The 24169-nt window shown below is 37.0% G+C and overlaps 2 protein-coding genes across 7 annotated transcripts in view; one reads left to right on the top strand and one right to left on the bottom strand.

Moving 5' to 3' along the window:
- Nucleotides 1-492: 492 nt before the first annotated feature.
- LOC110829986 (uncharacterized) lies at nt 493-11652 on the bottom strand. 3 transcript variants are annotated; one of them, XR_002543140.2, is made up of 6 exons: nt 11274-11652; nt 10976-11191; nt 10567-10877; nt 8016-8239; nt 6296-6646; nt 493-5612 (listed from the first exon to the last, which is right to left on the bottom strand). XR_002543140.2 is itself a non-coding variant. In XM_022064305.2 (6 exons), the coding sequence occupies exons 1-6, from the start codon at nt 11466-11468 to the stop codon at nt 5597-5599; spliced, it is 1110 nt and encodes a 369-aa protein (XP_021919997.1). In that variant the 5' UTR covers nt 11469-11652; the 3' UTR covers nt 493-5596. The 3 variants fall into 3 exon arrangements, 2 of the variants coding, with proteins under 2 accessions (XP_021919997.1, XP_021919996.1); XM_022064305.2 differs by having other exon boundaries at nt 6499-6646; XM_022064304.2 differs by having other exon boundaries at nt 493-6646.
- A 1744-nt stretch (nt 11653-13396) lies between these two features.
- The window catches only part of Prp39 (pre-mRNA processing factor 39), a 30260-nt gene continuing 19487 nt past the window's right edge, over nt 13397-24169 (top strand). For 3 of the 4 annotated variants that reach the window (XR_002543141.2, XM_022064308.2, XM_022064307.2), the window contains exons 1-4: nt 13397-13511; nt 19361-19518; nt 20789-21197; nt 22370-22920. Coding sequence is in view for 3 of the 4 variants with exons in the window: in XM_022064308.2 (XP_021920000.1) it covers nt 13433-13511; nt 19361-19518; nt 20789-21197; nt 22370-22920 (1197 nt within the window). In the remaining variant the exon portion in view is untranslated. Of the gene's footprint in view, nt 13512-13665; nt 13726-19360; nt 19519-20788; nt 21198-22369; nt 22921-24169 lie in introns of those variants that run through there. The other variant, XM_022064309.2, reaches the window with a different exon arrangement.

Genomic DNA, 24169 nt, shown 5'->3' with positions numbered 1-24169 from the left:
GTCTACACAGCGCAACAATCCAGAAGACAGAAATCTTCATATTAATATTCTCTTTATAGTCAATATTCCATTGCCTTATACCAGTGCAGCTTATGAGACTTGTTTTATGAAATTTTTACATTCATTACTTTTATCTGTTATCTGTAATTTTCCTAGAATTAAATGGTAATTCAAGTACAGAGTGTTTTATATAGTTAACACTGACATAGAGCAATACTTCTTTCAGTTCTCGAGTCTGTGTTGAATATCTCTGGTTACAGTAATGCCATCTTTCACAGATTTTGCCTAGTTAATAAGGTAATGGAGTAAATATCTGAGGTAGGAGCATCAATGAGGCAGGTTCCATTACTATAGGAAGCTGTCAAGAATGAGGGCTCAGAACCATGGAGGTTTGGATCTGTGCATACAAAAGTCCACACACACACATCAGAAAATGGACAATGTGGGATCCTTTGAACAAAAGAAGAAGTGTACTACACAGAACACAAGGGGTAAGAATCAGTAAAGCTAGAATATATATATGCCAAATTTAAAAGTTTACATTGTTAATATTCTCTATCACACTATATTGTTATTAAAATAAAGTGTAATTCATATTTACTTTATAAATAAATCTAAGACATGAGCACACACCACAATGGCTAAAAACACTAGGACAAGATCAGATTAGATTCTATACATAAGTATTATAAAATTAGGTGTTTTCAATAACCTTGAACATCACTTTTACACAACATCCAGAACACTTGTTGCTAACCTGTTAATATTAAAAGTACAGGAGAAATGCTAATGATTGTCATGGATAATGTTGCTTCTCCACCTACCTAATACAACTCGTTGAGAGAATTGTTTAATCATGGTGCAACATTTTCCTGAAAGTGCATATATTAATAAAAAGCCCATATAAAAATAGAATACAAATTAATAACATATACCTCTACCTGCTGATAAAGGTATATTACAAATAATATTAACAGATTTCTGACCTTTGTCCCTTATCTAGTGTTCCATAGAGAATAACATTTTAGAAACTATATGTTCTGTCCTCGTCCCGTAACGTAGCCGCGCGGTCTGAGGCATCATGCTTCGGACCGGCGATACGGAATGCGTGCTGGTTCGAGTCTTGGGGGAGAAGAAATTTTCTCATGAGCTTTCGATCAGTGTATGGGACTGGTGCCAACCCAGCATCATGAGGAAATTGGGGAGCTACAATGAGTAGCGTAATCCGGTAATGAAAACTAGCAATGGCTGGGGGTTCGTGCTGACCACAGGTCACCCTATAACTGGTTGGATGATCGTTCACCTCTGCTTAGGCATGTGAACGTGAGGCCATCAGTCAAGCTAGTCGGCTTTGGCTCTGGAGCTATTATGCCACGGATGTTCTGTCCTCAGTTGAAAAGATGCTAGTACCTACTCTCTTAGGTACATTAGAAAGAGCTAACTTCAACTGCTGGAGTTACTGAGGTTGGCTCCTAACAGACCCAACTGAGTAGGTATCTTCCACATTTTCACCTGAGTCAGAAACCAGATCCAGTTTCTTAAACATTGTTCTTTTTTGGAATACTAGTACAGAAATCCAGCAATACTAATACCAACTACTGCTTGCAGTGGTACAGGTAGGTTCATGAACCCTATATCATTTCAAGATCAACACAATTATACAAAATTGTTTAATTTGTTACTTATAATTGTATGTGCTTTACAGTACCGGTTTTCAAATTCAGAGTCATTTCTGCATAGCTGAGCTACTGGTTGCAAACAGATATGTGCAACAGACTTCACCAAGTAACATGAAAACTTTACGGATCTTAAAATCAAAATTTAACTTCCATAGTAATGTATAAAGTGAAGCTTCATGGCGACCGAAGTTGGTGAAAGACTCTCGGGGTAACAAGCCGCGTCAGGTGGTTGAGTGGCCATTCAGTTACCTGACGTGGCTTGTTACCTGAGAGTCTTTCATCAATGTCCATAACATTTTAAGGCCTCAAATAACACATTATTCAAGTTTACAGTGGTGATAGTCAAGACTGGATTGGTAAATTACACTGCTGTACAGTGTACGAGGAAATGCAGTGTACAGTTTGTTTTTTTACTCCTTATATCGTTAATGCTTTTAAGCCATAATTTGGTGTCACTAATTTGTGAAAGGTAGAAGAAAGTAAGAAGGGCAAAGTCACAGGCAACTCTGCAACTATTAGGTAGGTTTGGGGCACAGTCACATTACCCTGGATCCAAGTGAAATGAAGTAATTTCAAGAACTGTGGAACACAGTGGTAAGAATAAATCCCCTACATATTATAAGGATATTACAAGAATAATATTATTATAGATGGTGTTTAATTTACAAAGACATGCTGCTGAACTGAGATTCAGTATCTGTGCAAGCATCAGTGACAGTTTTTGACATGCAGTACATAACCTGCAAAACAAATTAAAATGGAATATGGTAAAAGTTATGGTATCTAAATATGTAATACAACTGCAATAAAACTATACATTTGTGCTTTATTATCCACACACTAATTTTTTCTGGAGTGACATGACATATTTTAATAATCACAACCTCTCAAGAAAACAAAAATAATTTTCACTCCTATTTCTACACCTGCTTCCACATGAATAATGCACCCAGTCAACTGTGGTAAAAATATGATTGAATAATCCTTCCACATCATCTTGATCACCATAATGAATCATAAACTCAATACTATGCCGAGTCCAATGAAACTTTTAAATTAAGATATATGATATAAAGCCTTTGTACACAAAGCAAGTTAAAACTGCACAACAAGCAGTGACTTCTGACACATCAATCAAATATAACTAATGAATCTAATGAGTACATTCACATTTCATTCTGAAGTACACCAAATTCCTGATTATTTGGGCTAATGAATAGGAAAAGATGCATAAATAATCAAAAAACACAGATAATCTGAAATATTTTGTTAAGTACATTATAAGATGTCATACAATACCTTATATTCTTTTTACAAAACTGGTTTATTTTGAGAAAAAATGACATTACAGCTGCCAGGAAAATATGTACTGCTGTGAGGAGGAGCATTAAACAGTTCACAAAAAGAAGTGACCATTACACACCATATTTGAACTCTCTCTGATCTATCTAGTCTAATACTATCAACTGCAGGACCATATCACAGACAATGTATGTACCATGCTATGACTGATGCACTCTACCATCTTTCTTCACTTCTCATCCTCTTCTTCTCACTTTCATTTAACAGCAGCATTGACAGTGTCTTCCACATCTTTAATAAGCTACAAACCCAGTTCACACACAAAACCCTTTAGCCATTCTCTGTTATTTTTGTCAATTTCAGAACTTCTCATAACATACATCATGTCAAGAATTTCAGACTTGTTGATTTCTTCTTTAGGTACACCTTGCAAATCATCATCCTCTAGATCTGGAAGAACTTTCCTCCACGATCAGATCAACGTTACTGGATTCATGGAAGACAATATCCAAAATATGCCATGTATAGCATTCAACAAAATCATTTCTTTCCACAATGGAATTATGCTGGCATCTTCATTGGCAAGAGAGGTCAGTCCAATAGTGTTTCAGGGATGCAGTCACTCCTTGATCCATGGTCTGTATAACAGCTATGATATCAGGAGGCAAAAACTTTACAACAATGTGCCATTGTTGAAAGTCAGTGCACACTCTCTAGCATCAACCATGTTTACTATGGTAATCCATTCTCTTTGAGGAAAGCCCAAACTTCTGGAACAAAGTTCTTGTGGAACCAATTTTCATAAATTTCCCTATCCACACTCCTTTCCAGTTGTAATAATGAGCAGGAATGCAGTTTGCTTTAGTACCCTAAAAAATGTGTGGTTTTTCAGCTTTAAAAATCACTACACGTTTCAGATTGTGATTTATGGATGCATTTCTACAACATATGGCCATAAGGTGTTCTTTAGATGCATCATGACACCTGGAACAAACCTCCTCTTCTTGCCCCAACACCAATACTGAACATAAATCACTGAGAAAAGGTACAGTTTGACCATATCTTCCGCAGGCCCACCCAAAACCAACACCTTCCCCCCTTATGAAGTAAACAGTACATCACAGAAAAACTTTGAAAACCTATTTCACTCATATCTGCATTTAACAATAAAAACTGTGCACAAATAATCAGGAAATTACCTAAGTACAAGTTCTCTCAGAATAAAAAAAAAACTGCAAATGACCATGATTCTTAAGTATGGAATCCTGCCTACTGACTAGAAAATGGTGGTAAACAGAATTGGGCATTCTAATAGCAAGAGTACATGCAGTGAGAAGTAAAAATACTTATTTTCAATATGTAAACAGCTTAAAATTACATGCAAATAGCAGCATAGAAGATAGAACCAGCTTTTATGAAACTCTGCAAATCCATCCATCCAATGGCACTACACCGTGAGTCAGGCCTTGGCCCCCTCCCATGTGGGAGGTTTCCTAGTCCGAAGTGTGCATCTGTGAATAGTGAGTGACAAGCCCACTGCCTCTGCACAATTTCTACTCAATCCTGATCTGTCTGCTAGAGACATCTAGTAGAGAATCAGGAGAGGCTTGGGTGAGATATGGTCGCTGAATTTTGCTTACAAAACATCTCATTCATGCTCGTAGGGTTCTTTTACATCCCGTGAATCTACGACATGGGAATGCTAGCTTTACTTCCCCTCCAAAGGAAGTTGTGTTATGGATCTTTCACCCTTAAGAATCCATCACCTCAGCCAGGTATGAGCCCGCAAACCTTGGGTCCAGTGGTGAGCACACTAACCACTAGTCCACCGAGGGCAACAGTTAATGTCTTTTTGAAAAACATGGAAGAGACCTGACTATTAGATAACAAATATAAAACAAATGTCTTATGAAGGAAGTTAAAAACAATTACAAATGCAAAGCATTACATATAATTGACACAGTGCCGACAGTTTCATAGTGACCAATATTTGTATTACCCAGTATCGTATTAGTAAGATGTTCCTGCAGTTCATGACGCTACGCATCAAGACATAAGCAGCTATTTGCTGCTCCTGAAAATATCACTTAACCCTCAAAGTATCCATGAATTATACCAAATAATACATTTGACAAGAAGCCATTAAATTTCTGAATTTATTGGAGAAAACCTGATGTTTAGTCCCACTTGTTTATTTCCTACGCCTGTTTAAACCAAATTTCAATAGAGATACAAGGTATTGAAGCTCGGTAAAATTGTACTGAACATGTACGTGGTTCTTTCAGGAAGACAGTGGTTCACGGACCATGTTTCTAGTTTAACTTTTTTATAGTCAGTTTCTTCCAAAAGTAAATATCTGAAGCTGAACAAAGCAGATTAATTTCCCAAAGTGTCAAGACCAAAGAACCAAAGCAAGCGGCACGCATAAATCAAATAAAGATACGATGATGATGATACTCCTTTAGCTGTTTCCCTGGATTAAAACAAAATAAAATAGGAAGGTAAGTTTTATAAGCCTTTAATATACATTCGTCGGACTGTGTTCTCCACACATACAAGTGCGGAGGACTGGCTGCCAACATGGCAGTGACTCGTTCGTTGGCTGCCTTCAAACATCAGGAGTGGTGAATCCTGTAATCAATTAAGAGAAACATAATGTGAATCAGAGGATGACGACAGAGACGGTTCTCAAAACATTGGTGTTTTCACCTTTCAACCACCAGACACAGCTGGCAGACTGAGAAGAAACATTACGAATCATCATATTCTGTCAGTTCCCACCCTGAACGTAACATGGTTAAGTCTACAGTATTTCTTAGCGTCTTCATAGTCAATACAAAATTCAGCACATACACATTCATGTATACATACAAAACAGGTGGAACACAATAACCACTTATCAGAGAAAGAACCAAGACACAAATCCAAGAATAATAATAATTCTCCTAATCGAGTAAGTTCATTCAGTGAAAGGCATGTCAGGTGTTCAACCTGTCTTCAGCTGGTACCAAGACTGGTTAAGTACTTCATTCTATCTTACCCACTTTACATATAACTTTGTGCAATTAAAAATTTGAACTATGGCCTCATTAAAAAATTCAAGTTAATTTTCTCATTTTTTTATTGTTAAGTTCTAGAATTTTTTTTTATTACAATAAATAATTTAAAAATGCACTGGTATGCATTTTTTGTACTTTCTTCCTGCAATTAAATGCAAAGTACTTCTACATCAAGCTTTCAATAGCGTCTATAAATTACTTCAGATTAAGAAACTGTTAACACATGCAAGAAAAATCATAAAAGGATTTACTTACAAGCATGTTCTCAGCCTTCTTTTTTTCTTTTTAAGAATTGTAAGTTGTTTAACAATATCAAAATTATTTCACAAAATGCTTCTGCTAACAATATCTTAATACTGTTGTAGAGACAACCCATCAAATCTTACAGAAGTGTACAGAAACTTCTGTTTGGTAAGGAAATTTCTTCATTTTGAATTTCTCTAATATAATTGTCATACTCTTCATCCATTCTCTCTGCAGCTCGCATCTGTTCTTGATGAGCCGGAATCTCAATGGCTTCTGCACAAGATCGTGAACATGCCCAGTGTTGGAATGGCACACACGTGTTTCCCAAGTATGGGTTCTTAAAAGTGAACACTCTGTAACCTGACATAAAGGAAAAAAAATAATGGTAACTAACAACGTGAATCACGCTTTCTAAACTACGGCTATGTGCTACATATAAACCTTGTGTAAGATTACAGTAATATTTAGTTCGGATGTAATTACTAAACCCACAGCAACCAGGCACAAATAAAAAACCTCGATTAGATAGAACAATAATTTAAGTACATTATTCATACCCATAATACAGTCTGCTATTTTGCTCAATTAAACAGTAAAATCCTTCCTTGTCCCTCAACTGACACAGTAATAAATGATGAAATATTCAAACACTGTTCAGCGCGCCAAACTATTTCACGTCTAATATGAACCACTACCCTATTCACGTACGGAATAATAAACAAAAATAAAACAGTATTAATACATGAAAAAAGCTTAAAATCTATATTAAATTAATTCATCATACAATTATAAAATTAAATAATCTGTACTATATATTCAAAATACATTCACAACACTACAATGTATTGGAATCTTATGAATATCTATTAATACATACAGACACAGACGAAGAAATTCCATGAACACAGGGAGGCAGAGTTAACATATGCAACTGATACAGCATCATAGTAAACAATATCAATTAATTATAGAGACTCACATATATCTCTATGAATTCTTTTTCTTCTACTTATGTTTTCACATGGTGAGGTCTCCTTACAATGCTTTTAAAAATTATGTTAATGTTCAAGGTCAAAACCAAACACATAACATAAATTTTCAATTAAAAGTAAATGTTAGTATTTCTGAGTAGTTTTCACCACCGTAGCCGCGCGGTCTGAGGCATCATGCTTCGGACCGGCGATACGGATAGCGCGCTGGTTCGAGTCTCGGGGGAGAAGAAATTTTCTCATGAGCTTTCGACCAGTGTGTGGGACCGGTGCCAACCCAGCATCGTGAGGAAATTGGGGAGCTACAATGAGTAGCGTAATCCGGTCATGAAAACTTGCAATGGCTGGGGGTTCGTCGTGCTGACCACACATCACCCTATATCTGGTTGGATGATCGTTCACCTCTGCTTAGGCATGTGAACGTGAGGCCAGCAGTCAAGCTAGTCGGCTTTGGCTCTCTGGAGCTGTTACGCCACAGATTTAATTTAATTTAACATAAATTTTCAATTAAAAGTAAATGTTAGTATTTCTGAGTAATTTTCACCAGTTAGCAGCCATCAAAAGTGTTCATGCTCCTTGGTAGAAAGTTCTAAACATCAACTTAAATTCCAAGCTAAAAAAAAGCTCAACACATTGTCCCCTGTATGACGTAACAATGAGTTAATTCCAAAAACAAACTCAAATTCCAGCTCAATGTTGTCCTCTCTATTCTAAGCCTGAATACATAAATGACAATTTACCCGATGAACTGTATGGTACAGCTGTATGGCAATTGTCACATATACTGAACTTTGGATACATATCAGCCACGTATTCCTGAAGCGTGTTTGGAAGCAATCCTGGCTCAAAAAAATTAATATTTGACGATACTAGAGCTGTAGCTGAAAGGAACAGCAAGCTATCTGGATTATAACTGCTGGTCGGTTTCCTCCTTTTCTGAACCTCGTCAAGCACATGTAGAACTCTGGTGGATGAAAGATACCGAACATGAGAACATAACCAATACTTTTGAACATGTAAATTGTACACACTAATAAGAAGAGTAAAAACTAACGTAATCTAAGCTAAGCATAGCATGATCATCAATAATCTGGATCCTATTTCTGGGTGATGAAGTCATTCCATGCAGAATCATCATAGCCCACAACCTGACATCAGATTTCAATGAAAGATGGTGGGCTTATAGACTCCACAGAAAAAGGTATTCTTGTAAAATTTCAGCAATCACATTTTCTGTGGTGCAGGGGTGCATACATAAAAAATTACATTTGTTGGAATGATGCTCCACTAATAATGATCATAACTTTTTGTTCTGTACAAGCCACAAAGCTCATATGGGACTTATTTATTATTATGATCAGATTTATAACTTGTGTTGGGCAAGGCCGTGGTCTAGGCAACACGGAGTTTTCCCCCGGGGGCTTCCCCGGTTTCTCCGTGGCATCCCAACAATTACTCCATTCACACACAGAAGAAGGCAATGGCAAACCACTTCTGGATCATCTGCCAAGAACGTATATGAACAGGTCCCAGTCCGAGAAAAGGATGGAAGGATCCTGTTCATATGGACCTGTCGTCAGACAGAACACTAAATAATAATAAGGTGAGGTGGTCTAGCGGTTAGAACGCTGGTCTTGTAATCCTGGGGTCTCGGGTTCGATTCCCGGCGGTGCCCGAATTTATAACTTGTGTTGGGCAAGGCCGTGGTCTAGGCAACACGGAGTTTTCCTCCGGGGGCTTCCCCGGTTTCTCCGTGGCATCCCAACAATTACTCCATTCACACACAGAAGAAGGCAATGGCAAACCACTTCTGGATCATCTGCCAAGAATGTATATATGTATGAACGGGTCCCTGACAGCCTGAAGAGGATGGAATGATCCTGTTCATAATATATGGACCTGTCGTAAGACAGAACACTAATAATAATAATAAATGAAATGCTCTTTCTAGAATCTTAAAACTATGCATACCGTGGGGTGTATTAGAATATAAAATAAGCAAACAAATAAACTATAAACACTATAAAAAAGATACAAGTGCCATAGTCATTTGATTAAATGAATTCATTTCCCTGTTGCCACTGATGATGACGTCTTGAGGTTGAAACGCATATGACACAAGTCTTTTTTATAGTGTTAATAGTTTGTTTCTTTGCTTATTTTATGCTCTTTTTAGAGATATATAATTCACATTCAGATACAGTAGATTAGGTTTCAATGTTGCCTGACATAACCTGTGACCTTCAGTTTCTCACAAAATGTAATCTCTTCTGCAAAAAATATATTTGCTTCATAAAGGAAAGAAGATGAAGTTTCAGGAGTTAAAACGAGAAGCTGAGAATAGGGAAAACTGGAGAGCTCTTTTTTGGGCAGAGCAATGGACCTGTCATCAGACAGAACACTGAATAATAATAATGTTATAGTCTAACAGACAGCAAAATGTCAGATCATTTGTAATAAAATCAAGAATGTGCACAAACTATGAAACGCATAATTCTGGAACATTATTTACCACGTCTGTAACACAGCAAGCAGTACAATGCAAAAAGTATTGACAACAGACATGGTGGTAATACTGTAAATTAATCCTTAATTACAAATATGATAATTAGTCATTTCTCTTACGCTTTAACTTCTCAGTTGTTAATGATGTTCTGGTTGATGTTAAAACTATGTAAGTTACATACATTTTAAAAGATAATTTCATTTGCTTTTAAATAAGCCCCATATGAGCTTGGTAATTTGTATGGAACAAAAGTCATAATTTCTAGTGAAAGTGAATGCCAAAAAAATACACTTTTATGATTTGTTCACCCCTACACCACTAAAAATAAAGAGTGCTGAAATTTTGTTAGAATACTAATTTCTTTTGAGCTTACAAGCTCACCAATGGTCATTAAAATCAAAGTTCAGGTTTAAAATGGCACTTTTGTGTGATGATTTGCAGTGGTATGATTGGATGGTACTATGTATATGTAGGCTGCGCTGCCTATGTTTCACACTTCTTCTGGTTTCAAACGTTAAAGCTAAATGACTGCTCAGTGGCACAAACAGAATATTTATCAAGGACGTGTACCATAAAAATCAGACTGGATAGTTGCTGCACCTTAAAAATGGAAAGTCTCCAAAATGTCAGCAATACAATCTATATCTACATGATGACACTACCCAGAAACTGGGTCCATGCTGATTTGTCATCAAAGTCTGAAACCATCACATCATCATCAGTATAACAACAATAATGCTTATACATGTCAAGATTTTAAATAACTTAATAATAACCGTACATACCTATCATTAACATCTGTGTGATACCACATGAATGTAGCCTTGAAGTAATTGTGATTTCCATGTCGATGCACTGTACACAGCTGTGGCATGTCCAACAAAAATCCTGGAAGGGCATCTAGCAAGTTGTTATCCAAATATAATTCTTTTAAGTGATGGCAGAAGGTAAGAGTGTGTGGGACTGATTTGTTTTGTAGACGGTTATTAGTTAGGGACAATCTTTCCAAGCAACAAAGACGGCCAACATCAGGTGGAATCCACTCCAAGTTGTTGAAATTCAGAGATAAGACTCGCACATTTCTACACCTAAATAACTGTCAATTAAACAATACAAGCACAATAAACAATTACAGTCAGAAGTACAGTATTTTATAAAGAACTCTATGTAAGATTAAAGGTCTCCATTACATACTTCTTTTGGAAGTGTGGCAGTTTCTCCATATTTAAAAATGCTATCCAAATGCATTTCTACGAAATTGTAGTGTGACAGATACCTGGCCAGTACAGTTTGACCAGGAATTTGCACGTCTTCTGACTCTTGACGGAGTTCCGAGTTTAGAAAAGCCAAAAGCCGATGGGGAGACTTTTCAAGTGTCACTGCTAGAAACCACAAATCGGCGGAAATCTTCTGTAAAAAGTGGGAGATTATAAATCAATCTATAGTCAAAACACTGAGATAATTAACATTTTGTAACAATGTGTGTGTGTACCTTATATCTAGACACATCGGTATCATTTTCTACGCAATCACTACCATCAACTTTAGTTTTCAATACTCGGTCCTGAAATGCGCCTAAAAATGTTTTCAGATTAACCCAAGTTTCTGCTTTCAATTCATTCCATAACAACGAATCCTCCTGAAACTTCCTCATCAACAGAAATTCGTAACAATGAAAGACTTCCATTCTGAAACGAAAGCTCAAAACCAAAAACTGACACCATATCAATTACACTATGAAATAAACCGTTATGAATACATAAACTTCTACAAATAAAGCCATTTTGGTTTCAGTTGTGACTTATCGAAATTAAAAATATCGACAGCCATGATATAGCGCGGTATAGGATCATATTTTCAACGTCAGGACGATCGCATGAATCCAACGAATCTAAGCCAGGGGTTTATCAACCTCTTCAATACCTGTGTCACACATACTCTTTATTAGCCTTTCGTGGAACGCTAAATTGTCTTTGAGGATAATTTGTTGAAATCGCGTGTAATTTTATTAAAATGCTTCCTTATGCATATAGGCCCATTTATTACTCCATTATTTTTAACCGAGTTAATCATTAGTGAGCTATTTGACACTGCTCTTGCTTGCTTTATTCTTTTCGTGTTTCATTTGTGTTAATTATATTTGGATGAAATCGACCAAGCGTTCATCAGTACGATGCCTCCTAGTTTTTGCTTCAGAGTACACTTTATTATTATTTAGTATTCTGTCTGACGACACGTCCATTGTTCTGCCCAAAAAGAGTTCGCCAGTAGAACAGAATTTATTTACGTTCCATAGATCCTTCATAGACCCAAGCCTAGGATGTAGAACATGGATTAGAACAAATACAAAAGTTGTTTCTAATACAAATATAAATGACATAGCTGTCACAGTAATTTGCAGTTAACTACAGCATTACCGCAAAAATAATTATACAGGGAAGCATACCCACTATTGCTTACATGTTTATAATGGCTGAGAAATTTGGTAGAAGTAAATTCTTCAATGGGGTAGAAGGAATGAGACAGATATTCGATGACATTCCTTAATGTGAACAATTTCTAGCGGCTATACTTACTACAAAATATAAACGATACTAAACTTGTGTTTTCTGATTATTTGAGGGGGGTATTTTGAGTATAAATCAGTGAGACAAAACATTATGTTTTTTTTTTGGTTTGAAGTCGGGAAAGTCTGTAACTTAAATTCACAATCTACGTTCTGATACAATCACTATATTTCTCTAAATTATGTGCCCTAATTCAATTTTCCACAGTTAGTTATGGAAAATTAAAACATTTTTTAGCTCTCAGTTTGCATTCCCATTGTAGCAGATTCGTCTGAAAAACTCTTTCGTAGAAATGAATAGAACATAAATGAGCTGGTCTTTGCGATGTAAATAACAGTTATTAAGTTTGTTCAGATGCTACACTTTGGATTCCGAAATTCGTGCCCGGACGGCTCCTCTGATCTCTGAATCAATGAACTATTAAACTTCTTTCCTCTAGGAAAATATGCACTTAAGAATTTTGCTACGACTCATCCACATCAAAACAGCAAAGCCAATTTAAACACATCTTTTAACAATGTCAGCATAAACCACAATTGATTCAGTAATATTCGTTCTGTTCTGTCCTATTCTGTTCTATTCCTACAACAATGTTTATTTGCACGTGGTTTAGTAAATAAACGTGTTCTTCAGCGTACGCATTTCAGAAACATTCAGCTAACATACATGCAAGTACCTGTACATATATGTTCTATTTAGTCTCCTCCTTTGTGTAGTATAATTTTTATAGGTAACTGTTTTCATGTGTTCGTGTCACTTGCCGAAAAGTTCGGTTTCTGTGTTTAATTCCTTCTACGTTTTAGTGTTATCATTGTAAATACAATCTGTTTTGACCGCTTTGTCGTATGGATTTTTTACTGATGGGTTTGTATGCTGTTGCATAAATGGGTAGTGTTGTCATTAGGTTCGATTCTTATTTCAGTAATAGTAGTGGGTTGAGTAGGTCGTCTTGTTACTGTGTATGAGGCAATGCGGATTCACTATGCGCTCTTTGGTTTGTATAGTTCTCCTTACTTGTTACCTCTGACTAACGGAGTAAGTAGCTGTTAGTTTACTTTATCTGTGGTGAGCTTGTCGTTATAAAATGGAGCGGTGGGAACCTGTTGTTCACCTATTTAAAATGGCGTCGGATGATGAAGGCGATATAGCTCTACAAGAATCTGGTAAATATATACACCATTCTATATTTCTTATGTTGTAAGTGTATATGATTTCGTGGGCTAGTTGTAGCTTATATATAATGAAGTAATTTGTATAATATTTGTCGCCAGCTATGAACCTTCCTTTTAATGAAAATGTCGCCATTTCTTATTGAGGCGTCTTTAGTGTGTGGGTGATGTGCGGCACATATGCGAATATGTGTTGAAATTATGTATGGTGATTATTTTATTATTCTATCGATCGGTATAAAGCATTGTATTTGTGTTGTGAGGTGGGGGGTTGACTTTGTTCCTAATGGCGAGTAAACTTAATTGTGGTTAATTGTAGTGAGGCATTGGGGTATGTGTATCGTGATACATTTTTAATTCTGATGGTGCGTTATAGGTAGTGCATGCTATTACGTCTTTACTTTCTCTGAGAAACTTGTGCATGTTATGTATTCCCACTTCCAGAGAGTAAACTGTATTTTTTTTTCAGTTCATGCATGCACATACTGGGAAAACAGTAGTGTTATAGTGTGATGCCTTTAACACATTTTCATATTTATTACTCACTCTTCACTTTTGTTTGATGATTTGCATCCTGAGTTTTATATAATAAATATAATCAGAGATTTGGCTGATATATAAAGTCTTGCATTCAAACAAAACTGTTTACACTTTGAAAAGACACTTGGTGCCAAACGTGTTTCAACCTCAAGAGGTCATCATCACAGATGATATAAACAGTTTTGTTTGTATGCATTATTTTATATATCAATACACTGGACGGTATGCAAGGTTTTAAGATTAGGCTGATGGTTACCATTCGTAGTTAGGATGATCTTAATAGTGATCTGCAAACTGTGATAGCCGCTGTTTATCTAGTGTTAAATATCTTTCAATATCTGCTTTCAGTAAATAATTTCATTAATGAGTGACATTGTCTTATACCATTTGTTTTTTGAGTCTGTTGTATTATTTGAGATCTAAGGTTGACTCAGTGGTGAAGATGTCAAATATGATTCAGTGTTGTTATATACCAAACATCGTAGTTGACTAGTTAATACTCCTTTATATTCGGTAGGTTCCAGGTTCAAGTGTTGGGCTGGAGACTGGGTATTATACGTGAGGTTTCTGATGGTTTTCCATAGTTTGTACTAGCACATCTCAGGATAGCATTAGGCTGCAAATGCTTCCTTCCATATCCTTTCTAATTTATTATTCCAACATTTGATGCTGTATAGTCTGAACTGCTGATAGGAGTATTAAATAAGCTACAGATATGTGTATAGTCATGTAGGTGGTTACAGTAATTTCCGAGGAAGATACTGCCACCATCTTCATGTTTAAAGTGAGTCAGTTTTTTTTTTGATTTGATTGTTTTTGTATGTATGTGATTACTCAGTTTGTATGCTTTCATAACAGCAAATGAGGTAAAAAAAATATCTTTTTGCTTAGTGAATGACATTTTTATGTTTTGTAAAGGCAAATTTTTTTCTGAATTAAAGTATTCCTTTTTCCCCCCTAATACTTAATACTTACTAATAATTTTTCCCCCCTGTAGATCAAAAATACATTGATATAGGATGTCAGTCTATATTATACGTTATCGGAATACAATAATGATTATGATATAATCCCACATTAGATTATCAGTAGCCAATATTCGAAAATTCTTTATTAAGATAGTCTTCTAGTGAATAGTAGCACCCCTTAATAAGAAAGTCCTTCAATTCCTTCTTAAACTGGTTGTTATTTTTTATTTGTTTTATTGTGGTAGGCAGTTTATTATAGAAGACACAACCTGCTACTGACGGCTTACTGTTATAAAGTTCTAACTTGTGTACATATTTATGATAGTTATTATTATTTCTTGTGTTATATGTATATACTTGTTTGTTTACAGTGCAGACACTTTTCTTTTGTGTATAAAATGGTTTCTTGAATGTATAATGAGTACACTATTAATATCTTTAAATGCCTAAAACTATCTCTGCATGATTCCATTGGTTTTAAACCTGCTGTGTACCTTACTGCCCTTTTTTTAAGATTAAAAATTTGCCGAGTGAGTACTTTGGCACTCTGTCCCCATACGACGATTCCGTAAGACAAAAACGGACAAATCAAACCATAATACAACATTCTTGTTTCATTTATATTAAGTATTTTAGAGAGTCTATTAATTATAATTAGGTTACCGCTAATTCTACTATACATTCTTTCAATATGTACTTCCCAACTCAAGGTGCAATCTATCACAACCCCCAGGAAGTTAGTACCTTGTACTTTAACTATTTCCCTGTTCTTTATTAAAATTTGTAAATTACTTTCCTGCCTACATTGTTTTGTCCAGAAAAGAATGTAATGTGTTTTAGTTGGGTTTATAGATAAATTATTTATTTCAAAATACTGCTTTACTAAGCCTGTATTGTCTAAGGTTACTTTTTGGAGTACATTTATATCTTGACCTGTATTAAATATTGATGTGTCATCAGCATACGTTATTATTTTGCCTTGTGTTAGATGTGGAATATCATTTACATATAAAATAAAATGTAATGGACCAAGGACAGAACCTTAAGGAACTCCATATCTAACTGAGTAACATCAACAACCACACCCAAATTCTCACATGTGGTCTCCATGTTGTAAATTTGTTCCTTGCGTACTGTAAACTTGGGTTACCTTGACCCAGATAAACATTTTTTTGTTTAGAGAACTTCATGTTACAACAAAAAAACTTCATTACTAACACTTAGTAAAGGCAAAGTAGGAACTGTTTTTTCTGCCTCTAAATTAAATTGATTAACAGATTTCAAATGCAGTTGGCCCTTCTTGGGGCAAAGATTTTATTTATGGTGGCTGTAAGATGTTTTGGAGGAGTATACAGCAGTACTCCAAAGAACACATGATTTAGTGTTGTGGCCCATTTTTATTTGGATGGATGTGTGATCAGGCAGAATGTGTGCGCGTGCGTGCTTGCTCACAACAGCGAACACCTGCATAATATTATTACACCCTGAAAAATGCGTCCTTTGTTAATTGTTGGTTCAATTTTTTCCATCATTACTGTCCATTTTGATATCTCCATGTTCTCCAAGGAATGGGCATCGGCTTTGGAGAAACATTTTTTCAACAGGACAGCTCAGGCACACACCACAAACACAGTGTTGGCTATTGTTAATGAGAATTATCGTGATGAGTGTTGTATATTCATTTTTCTGAACGATTTAGATATGGGTCGTCCTGACCACCTTACTGTCCAGATCTTAATCTATGTGATTATTATGAAGATTTCTGGAAGGCACAGTTTATAATCTGCTTACAGTTGAGCTGTAAAAAGAAATTTTGGCAGCAGTGATCGGCATCAGTGGAAAAAACTAGTTGCCTTTGTGCGAAATTTCTGTTATCAGCTGTAGATGATCTTTGAATCTGATGGTGCACATTTTGAAACTTTTTACATGATTGTCAATCTCCTGTACCTTAGGAATATAAAAAAGAACTGTTTCTGTGTATTGACTTTGAACTTACATTTGAACCTGATGATGACTGTATTGGATTGAGATTTGTAGTTCAACAAAAACAAGCTTATGTGTAAATGTGGCTGAGAATAACCATCAACAATCAACATAACACAGTGGAATGCTACATTATAGAATTTATGAAATGAATGCAAGAAAGCAGGGGGCTGGGATACTTACTTAGGCGACCGGTTCTTCAGTGCCTTGAGCATCTGCAGGTCCCAACTTTCGTTGGCTTTGATCTATTAGACATTCGGTAGGACTCCTTGGACAAGGGATCGGCCCGTCGCAAGGCCTGTACCTGTACACAGGACAGCACAACACAGAAAGACGTGGACAAACATCCATGCCTTGAGTGGGATTCGAACCCACGGTCCCAGTGACCAAGTGGCACAAGGCCCACGCCTCAGACTGCATTGTGTGAGGGAGTAGAATGGAGATTCCTTCTAAGCAGTGCTACTATGTTGGTATGGTCTGTATTTGTGGAGTATTACCTAACCTGAGCTGTATTTTAGTGTACTGTTACAGAATGATGTGGAATGTGGTGTATTTTCCATTTTAGAAGAAAGGGTAAGGGTTAGTACGCTTCTGTCTGTTAGGGTGTTTTATTAGTTTTTGGTAGATAATTTAAAAAATTGGGTTTGCAGTTATCTATATCAAATTCATTCATATATTTTTTGTTTACTGGTGAGGAATATGTAGTATTTTTCAAGGCTGTTAAGAAATTTTCCTTCTCTGGTTTTCCTTGTTATCGTCATGGTGTTCTCTTATTTCCATATGTGTACACTGTGTGTAGTATGTGTCGGGAGTATCCTGTGTCTGGTTAGTTAGTTCATATTGCATGAACATGCGCCTTATATCTAGTCTTAATACAAGTTTCAACTGTTGGGCCACTGTACTTCTTCGGGCTTCTAAACAACTTAATTCATAGATGCAGCTGTTATGTGTCTTTATTTGCATCTTTGAATAATTTTGTATTAGTTTTTATTTCATTCTTTACATATGTATGAGCTGGGATAGCTCAGACAGTATAGTGACTAGCTACGGGCTGGGTGCCCGGGGTTCGATCCCCGACGGGGGCAGAGGATTTTTCCTCTAGCCCCTGCGTCCAGACCGGCTCTGGGGCCCACCCAGCCTCCTCTACAATGGGTACCGGGGTCCTTTCCCGGGGGTAAAGCCGGCCCCTATCTAGTGCCGAGGTCAAGGAAGAGAGGAGCTATACCTCCACTCACCCCAAACGCCTACATGGCGTACAGTGGGACAAACCTTACTTTACATATATAAATATAACGCTTCTTTTGTTGCAGTCTTTGTTTTCTTGAGGGTTCTTTGTTTCTTGTATTGGTTGTTTTGGAGGATTCTTTGTATATAACAATTCTATCTTTTGCATGTTTTGATAGTGGATGTGTGTGTAATCTATATTAGGTAATTAATATTAGCTAATATGTGCTTGTTTGGATGACATGAAATATTGTGAGTAAGGGTATCTGTTGATATGTGTTTCCTTTATATTCTGGTGTTTAATTTATTGTTTTGAGAAGTTTGTTGTCTGATTTATTTTCTGTTATAAGTTTAACGAGGTGAAGGGTATGTTTCTCCAAAATGATGTCCACTTATAAGACAGCATGGCATTACAACCTACATTTGTAAAACTAGCAGTAGTTTAGGTGATCAAAAATCTTGAACCTGGAGTTTAATTTTCATGTTCACAAGATTTTGCCACCAGGCGTTATCATGTACCAGTTGAATCTAGTCCATAATCTTAAACCCCGTGTCTTTAAGATTCATTTTGCTATCCTCTCATTCATACCTGAGTTACAAAATGTGACTTTTCCTTTTGATTTTTCCGCTAAAACGTATGCATTTTTCACCTCCACCACACACCATCCTTCTCATCTTTGCCTTGAAGCTCCTCAGACATTCTGAATCTATTGATGTGTGAGACCATAGATTATGTCCGTCTAAAAACAAAGTAAAACCTATGCTTGTAATAAGGTATGCTGTAAGAGTTGATCGTTGCCCTTGGTGGACTAGTGGTTAGATTGCCCACTGTCATTTATTTTGTGTAACTGTTCACATAGTAAAGAATGGTTTTGATAATTTTAAGGGATGCGTCCTGTTGCATGTTGATCGTTAGGTTAATTCTGTCTACACAACTATTTGTTAAGATCCACTATGTGTTTTGACCTTGATTGGTCATTTTGGGTTTGTGTTCATGGTGGCGACATGGAGAAAATCAGTACTATATTTGCAAACATTTTCAGGTTCTGTACGTGTTATGAAATGTTGTATCTTCATACAGGAAATACATTGTTATGTTGAGAACCTGAAGAGCATCTTACTTTTTAGGTGTTCGCCGCACGAGGGCAACACGAGCTGTTGCTACAAGGAGGAATCGTGGTCGAAAGAAGACTACAGCTCCACCAGCGCGATCAACCAGATCAAAGAGAAGTACACGTACGTCACAGTCTGTTGGTACGGATGAGGAGGGTGATGAATCGCAGGTGGTGAGTGGTTTATATTTTCCATATTCTGCTATATTGTGGGATATGATACATGAGATTAAAATGGGCCAAAACTTTTTGAGATATTCAAATTTATTGTTGATGGCTGATTTCTGGGTTGTTGTGCCATGTAGTCTGGTAGAAGTTTACACGTTTCATGTTTACTCATTGGTGATAAATCGCCTCTGAACATCGGTAAACTTTTACCAGATTACGTCTAGGTCTCTCCAGAGTTCTCTTCCCCTCAGGCTTCCCAAATAGTGGACCCAACCAACCAGATGGCTTACGGAACCCGAAGGTTTATCACCGAATCAACCAAAGCCCTCCACAGGACCCTGTCCTGGGCCAACAAAATCCAGTCTCCTTCAACTCCTATCTCCCATAGATCCCGCCTGAGATTATCCTCCCATCTACGTCTAGGTCTCCCCAGCGGTCTCTTCCCTTCAGGTTTCCCAACCAGTACCCGGTGCACACCTCTTGTCCCATCCATGCGCGCTACATGTCCCGCTCATCTCACTCTTTGTCCATTACCAACACAATATATATAATTTGGTATGTACTATTAGGATGTGTGTGTCTGCTTTAATGTCATTTTAATTGACTGCTTAATTACATTTCTTTCAGCACATTTTGCCGGTTTTTCGAGTCAGAACCGGGAACAGCGGTGTTCACTTTTTGTGACTAATATATAATTATTAATGAATGTATTAACACTTTTATTTTGTTAAACTTTCTTAATGGATCACTAGGTTAAAATGATAAGTTTAAAGGAAAACTGTAACATGGCAAATGGGAAAGATATGGAGATACAAGTACTTCTGGTATTAAATTACAAAAGAATGGATATTACAACTATCTCTTAGTTGAATTTATGCATATTTCTGATTACAGTCCTTCTATTGCTCAGTGTGCTGTTACCAAACTTTAGGACGCAGCGCTGTGGTTTCCACAAAATTGCGACAAAATTTTCATTGCAGTAGGTCCCTCCTGTTTATCCAGAGGTCTTCTAATGATATTTAAACTGCGTTGTACCTTGTGCTGCACCCCAGTGCTTCTCTTTCAGCCACTCCGTAACCTGTTCCTGCTACCAACGTATCTGCCAGATGAGTAAAAGAGTAAAAGTTATCTCTTTCTCCTTTGGAAGTTATTTTTGCTAGTTTTATTGAAGGGGGCGCTTTAAGGATTAGTAATTTCCACTGCATGGGACTAACTCTGTAGAAAGGTTCTCTGATTTCGCCTACTTGAGAGAATGATTTGTATTTTATGATTGTAGGAAGTGAGTCAGAACGTGTCGGATGCAGAGGCAATGCAGGACCGTGCCAATGAAGAACGTTCACCACAGGCACCTACAGATGATTGTGAATATGGTGGTGATGGAGAACAAGCACTATCCATATTAAATGCAATTGCAGAAGAGAGCAGTACAATAGAAAATGGGGTAGGAGGTGGAATTTACAGTACAGATGGTGGGCGAAATGTAGAAAATGAGGACAGCGATGTAGAAGAGACCATTACTCCTCAAGCTGCTGATAGCGAGGAAACCGAAGGTGACATTAATGACGTGAAACTGAAAGAAGAGCAGCAGGGAACTGCTACTTCCCTTCACAGTGGCGAAGGTGATGATGACGACGATAGAGAAAGTGTCGGTGGGAACGTTGAACTTCCAGAGAACGACAATGAAGGTACATCTAAACATACTTAATATTTCTGTATTATAAAGTTGCTGGTGCCATGGTTATCAAGTTGAGCTGCAGTTCCATAAATTGATTCTTGTCTGAGCTATTGAATATTAGAAGTTTGTTTTGCTGCAGCTTTTGATTGTGGAGGAAAATGTCTGCAGATCTAGAAGATGATGGTGCACAAAGTTTTCTTAATGAAAAAGTCTGAAATTTTTGATATGGTTTGTGCTATGAGAGGTTTTTAAAATGTTGAAAGTAATGTTGAAGAATGGCTGTGAGGTGATGCATGTGAACTGGGCTTCTAGCACATGACTAACACAGGAATTGCGAACGCTGCCGCTAAAAAAGGAGGTTGGGGAGATTGTGAGGAGAAAACATTGAATATCATTTACAGTGTGTTGACACATGGGTTAGAGAGGGTTTTGTATAGAATGACAGCTGCAAGGAAGAGGATTGAACGTTTCACAGAAACAAGTGACGATTACAGACTTTCTGAAAATGAATATCTGTTGTGTAAAAAATATACGTTGTGAATGCACCAAAGCGTTTCACATCATCCATGTTTGTTTTTTCTTCTAATATCTGTGCATCTTCTCCCTTTCATTAGCTGGGCAATTGGTAGTTTACTGTATTAAAAGTCGACTGCGATTCTTTCACGTGATTGATGTGTACAGTCATCTCTGCTGTTATGTGATAGTTGCATTCATGTAAAATGCGTATTAAAAATATCCCTGGTACCTCCGCAGAGATTAAAATAGTCCTTTGAAAGTTTAAAGCGCCAGGAATGAAATTGCATAAGAGCAAACTCGCATATGCAAAAGTTTGAATTTCACAAACAGCTTTTACCGATTCATCGATCTCATTGGAGCAAATTTGCGTTAACGAAACATACGTAATTGCAGAGATGACTGTATTTATAATCTTTATTCAAAGTCAGCGATGTAAGAATTATGATTTAGTATAAGAATCAGTACGAGATACATTGAAAAAGGTTATAGATAATAGTAAAAATATTTTTTTTTCACTTTTTGACTTGCTGGTTTCAAAATTGGCCTTATTCTGAATCGGCGCAAATGGAGGGCTGCCTGTATTTCAATATATTTTGAATATATTAAGCTGATATCATAAGCCTGTATATGTGTATATATAATATAATTGTAAATGATTCTTTTCAGTGCCACAGATAAAAATAAAACGTGAGAGAGAAGATCCTGGCCTGGAAGAGGAAGTCAGTGGACAGAGTATAGATGAGAAGGAAGTACCTGAATTGGAGGATTCTCCTCCTCCAAGCGTTAATGTTGTTCTGCCTTCTCCTATACGTTCAGGATTCAAAATCAAGTCTGAGGTTTCAAGTGTTGACAGCTTGGAAGAGAGTCAGGGTTTTTCTCAAGAAGCTCTTGAAGAAATTGATGTTAAGCACTATACAGCTGTTGAAGAGACAGACACGGATCATGACTTCGGTGATGCCAGTGTAAATGGAACTAAATATAACATCATTATTGTAAAGAATGAAGAGGAGCCGATGGAAGTTGAGACAGATGAGTTACCTGCAGTTCCGGAAGCCCCTTCACAAGAGGAATTGTATGTAACTGATATAAAATATAATGTAGAAGAAATGACTATTATTGATGAAGTGACAGATGATGGAGGTCAGGAAGAGAGGACTGAAACAGCTGGTGTAAATGAAATTGGAGAGCAGATTGGTGTAGGAGAATCTGGAGATGGGGTAAGCAAGGAATTATGCAATTACATCTTAACACGCTTTTATTCTCCGAGGTCTTTGGATAAGGAAATACGAACTTTGCTTGCTTCAGTAATATCTTTGCATAATGGACACTGATATAACGGCATTTCAGAATATCAAAACTTATTTAGAACGTGTTGGCTGTTACTGAACAGACCCAGTACTGGCAACACACGTGATGTTTCTAAATTAAAAAAATACTGATGATTCTTTTAATTCGCTTAAATGTGTTCTAGGTGTCGGAAACATTCTTACCTCAGCATGCACTGTTTTCTGGTTGTCAGTTGAGTGAACTGAAGACCAGAAATGTTAAGATAATAGTTCTTGCCAGAAAGACAGCTCATTATAAAAACCTTTCAACTTTCTTGCGTCTTCTAGTATGCGGTATGGCAGAGAAAAGCAGTAGTGCTGATATGATGTCAGTTTTTAATTGTGTGGATGCAAATCTTTAAAACACAGATCGTAGTGATACTGTGATTGGTGATAAGAATTTAATTGCAAGTGTGGCATATCAGACAGTGAACAAAATGGTTCCATTGTCTGTGGGTGGCGTGATGAGAAATGGCAAATGAAAATCTGGCTCATGGGAGTCCGCCAAGTGGCAAGTTGTCCATACCAGATACCATCTAAATACGCTGTGTGCTTGTGCAGAGAACAAGTTATAACCATCAATTGAGAGCAAGCTGTACCGCATATTGGGCTTGATGGATTGCCAATAAAGGATAGTTTACATAATCATGTTAATGTTAACTAACTAACTAGATGGCTTACCGAACCCGAAGGTTCATCACCGAATTAACCAAAGCCCTCCTCCAGACCCTGTCCTGGGCCAACAAAATCCAGTCTCCTTCAACTCCTATCTCCCATAGATCCCGCCTGAGATTATCCTCCCATCTACGTCTAGGTCTTCCCAGCGGTCTCTTCCCCTCAGGCTTCCCGACTAATACCTGGTGCACACCTCTTGTACCATCCATGCGCGCTACATGCCCAGCTCATCTCATTCTTCTCGACTTAATCACCCTGACAATATTGGGGGAGGAATACAAATTTTTAATCTCTTCATTATGCATTTTCCTCCATACCTCATCGTCTTCTCTCCTATGCCCAAATATCCTCATTACCCTATTCTGAAACACCTGAAAATTATGTTCCTCACTGAGGGTGAGCGGCCATGTTTCGCACCCATACAAAACAACAGGCAAAGTTATTGTTTCGTATGTTTTAATATCTA

This window comes from Zootermopsis nevadensis, unplaced genomic scaffold (assembly GCF_977971745.1).
Source record: "Zootermopsis nevadensis isolate Lab colony 2312 unplaced genomic scaffold, Znev_1.0 Znev_ptg000013l, whole genome shotgun sequence".
Lineage (NCBI taxonomy): Eukaryota > Metazoa > Arthropoda > Insecta > Blattodea > Termopsidae > Zootermopsis > Zootermopsis nevadensis.
Note: the sequence above shows the minus strand (reverse complement) of the source record. Positions and strands in the feature narration are given on the sequence as shown.

What these genes read in the sequence shown, in the direction of transcription:
- LOC110829986 (XM_022064304.2), bottom strand. Translation starts at nt 11,468, where the DNA reads ATGGAAGTCTTTCATTGTTACGAATTTCTGTTGATGAGGAAGTTTCAG. An exon ending in CCGATGTGTCTAGATATAAG is followed by an intron (nt 11,192 to 11,273) that starts GTACACACACAC and finishes CACTTTTTACAG; the next exon opens with AAGATTTCCGCCGATTTGTG. An exon ending in CTGCCACACTTCCAAAAGAA is followed by an intron (nt 10,878 to 10,975) that starts GTATGTAATGGA and finishes TTTAATTGACAG; the next exon opens with TTATTTAGGTGTAGAAATGT.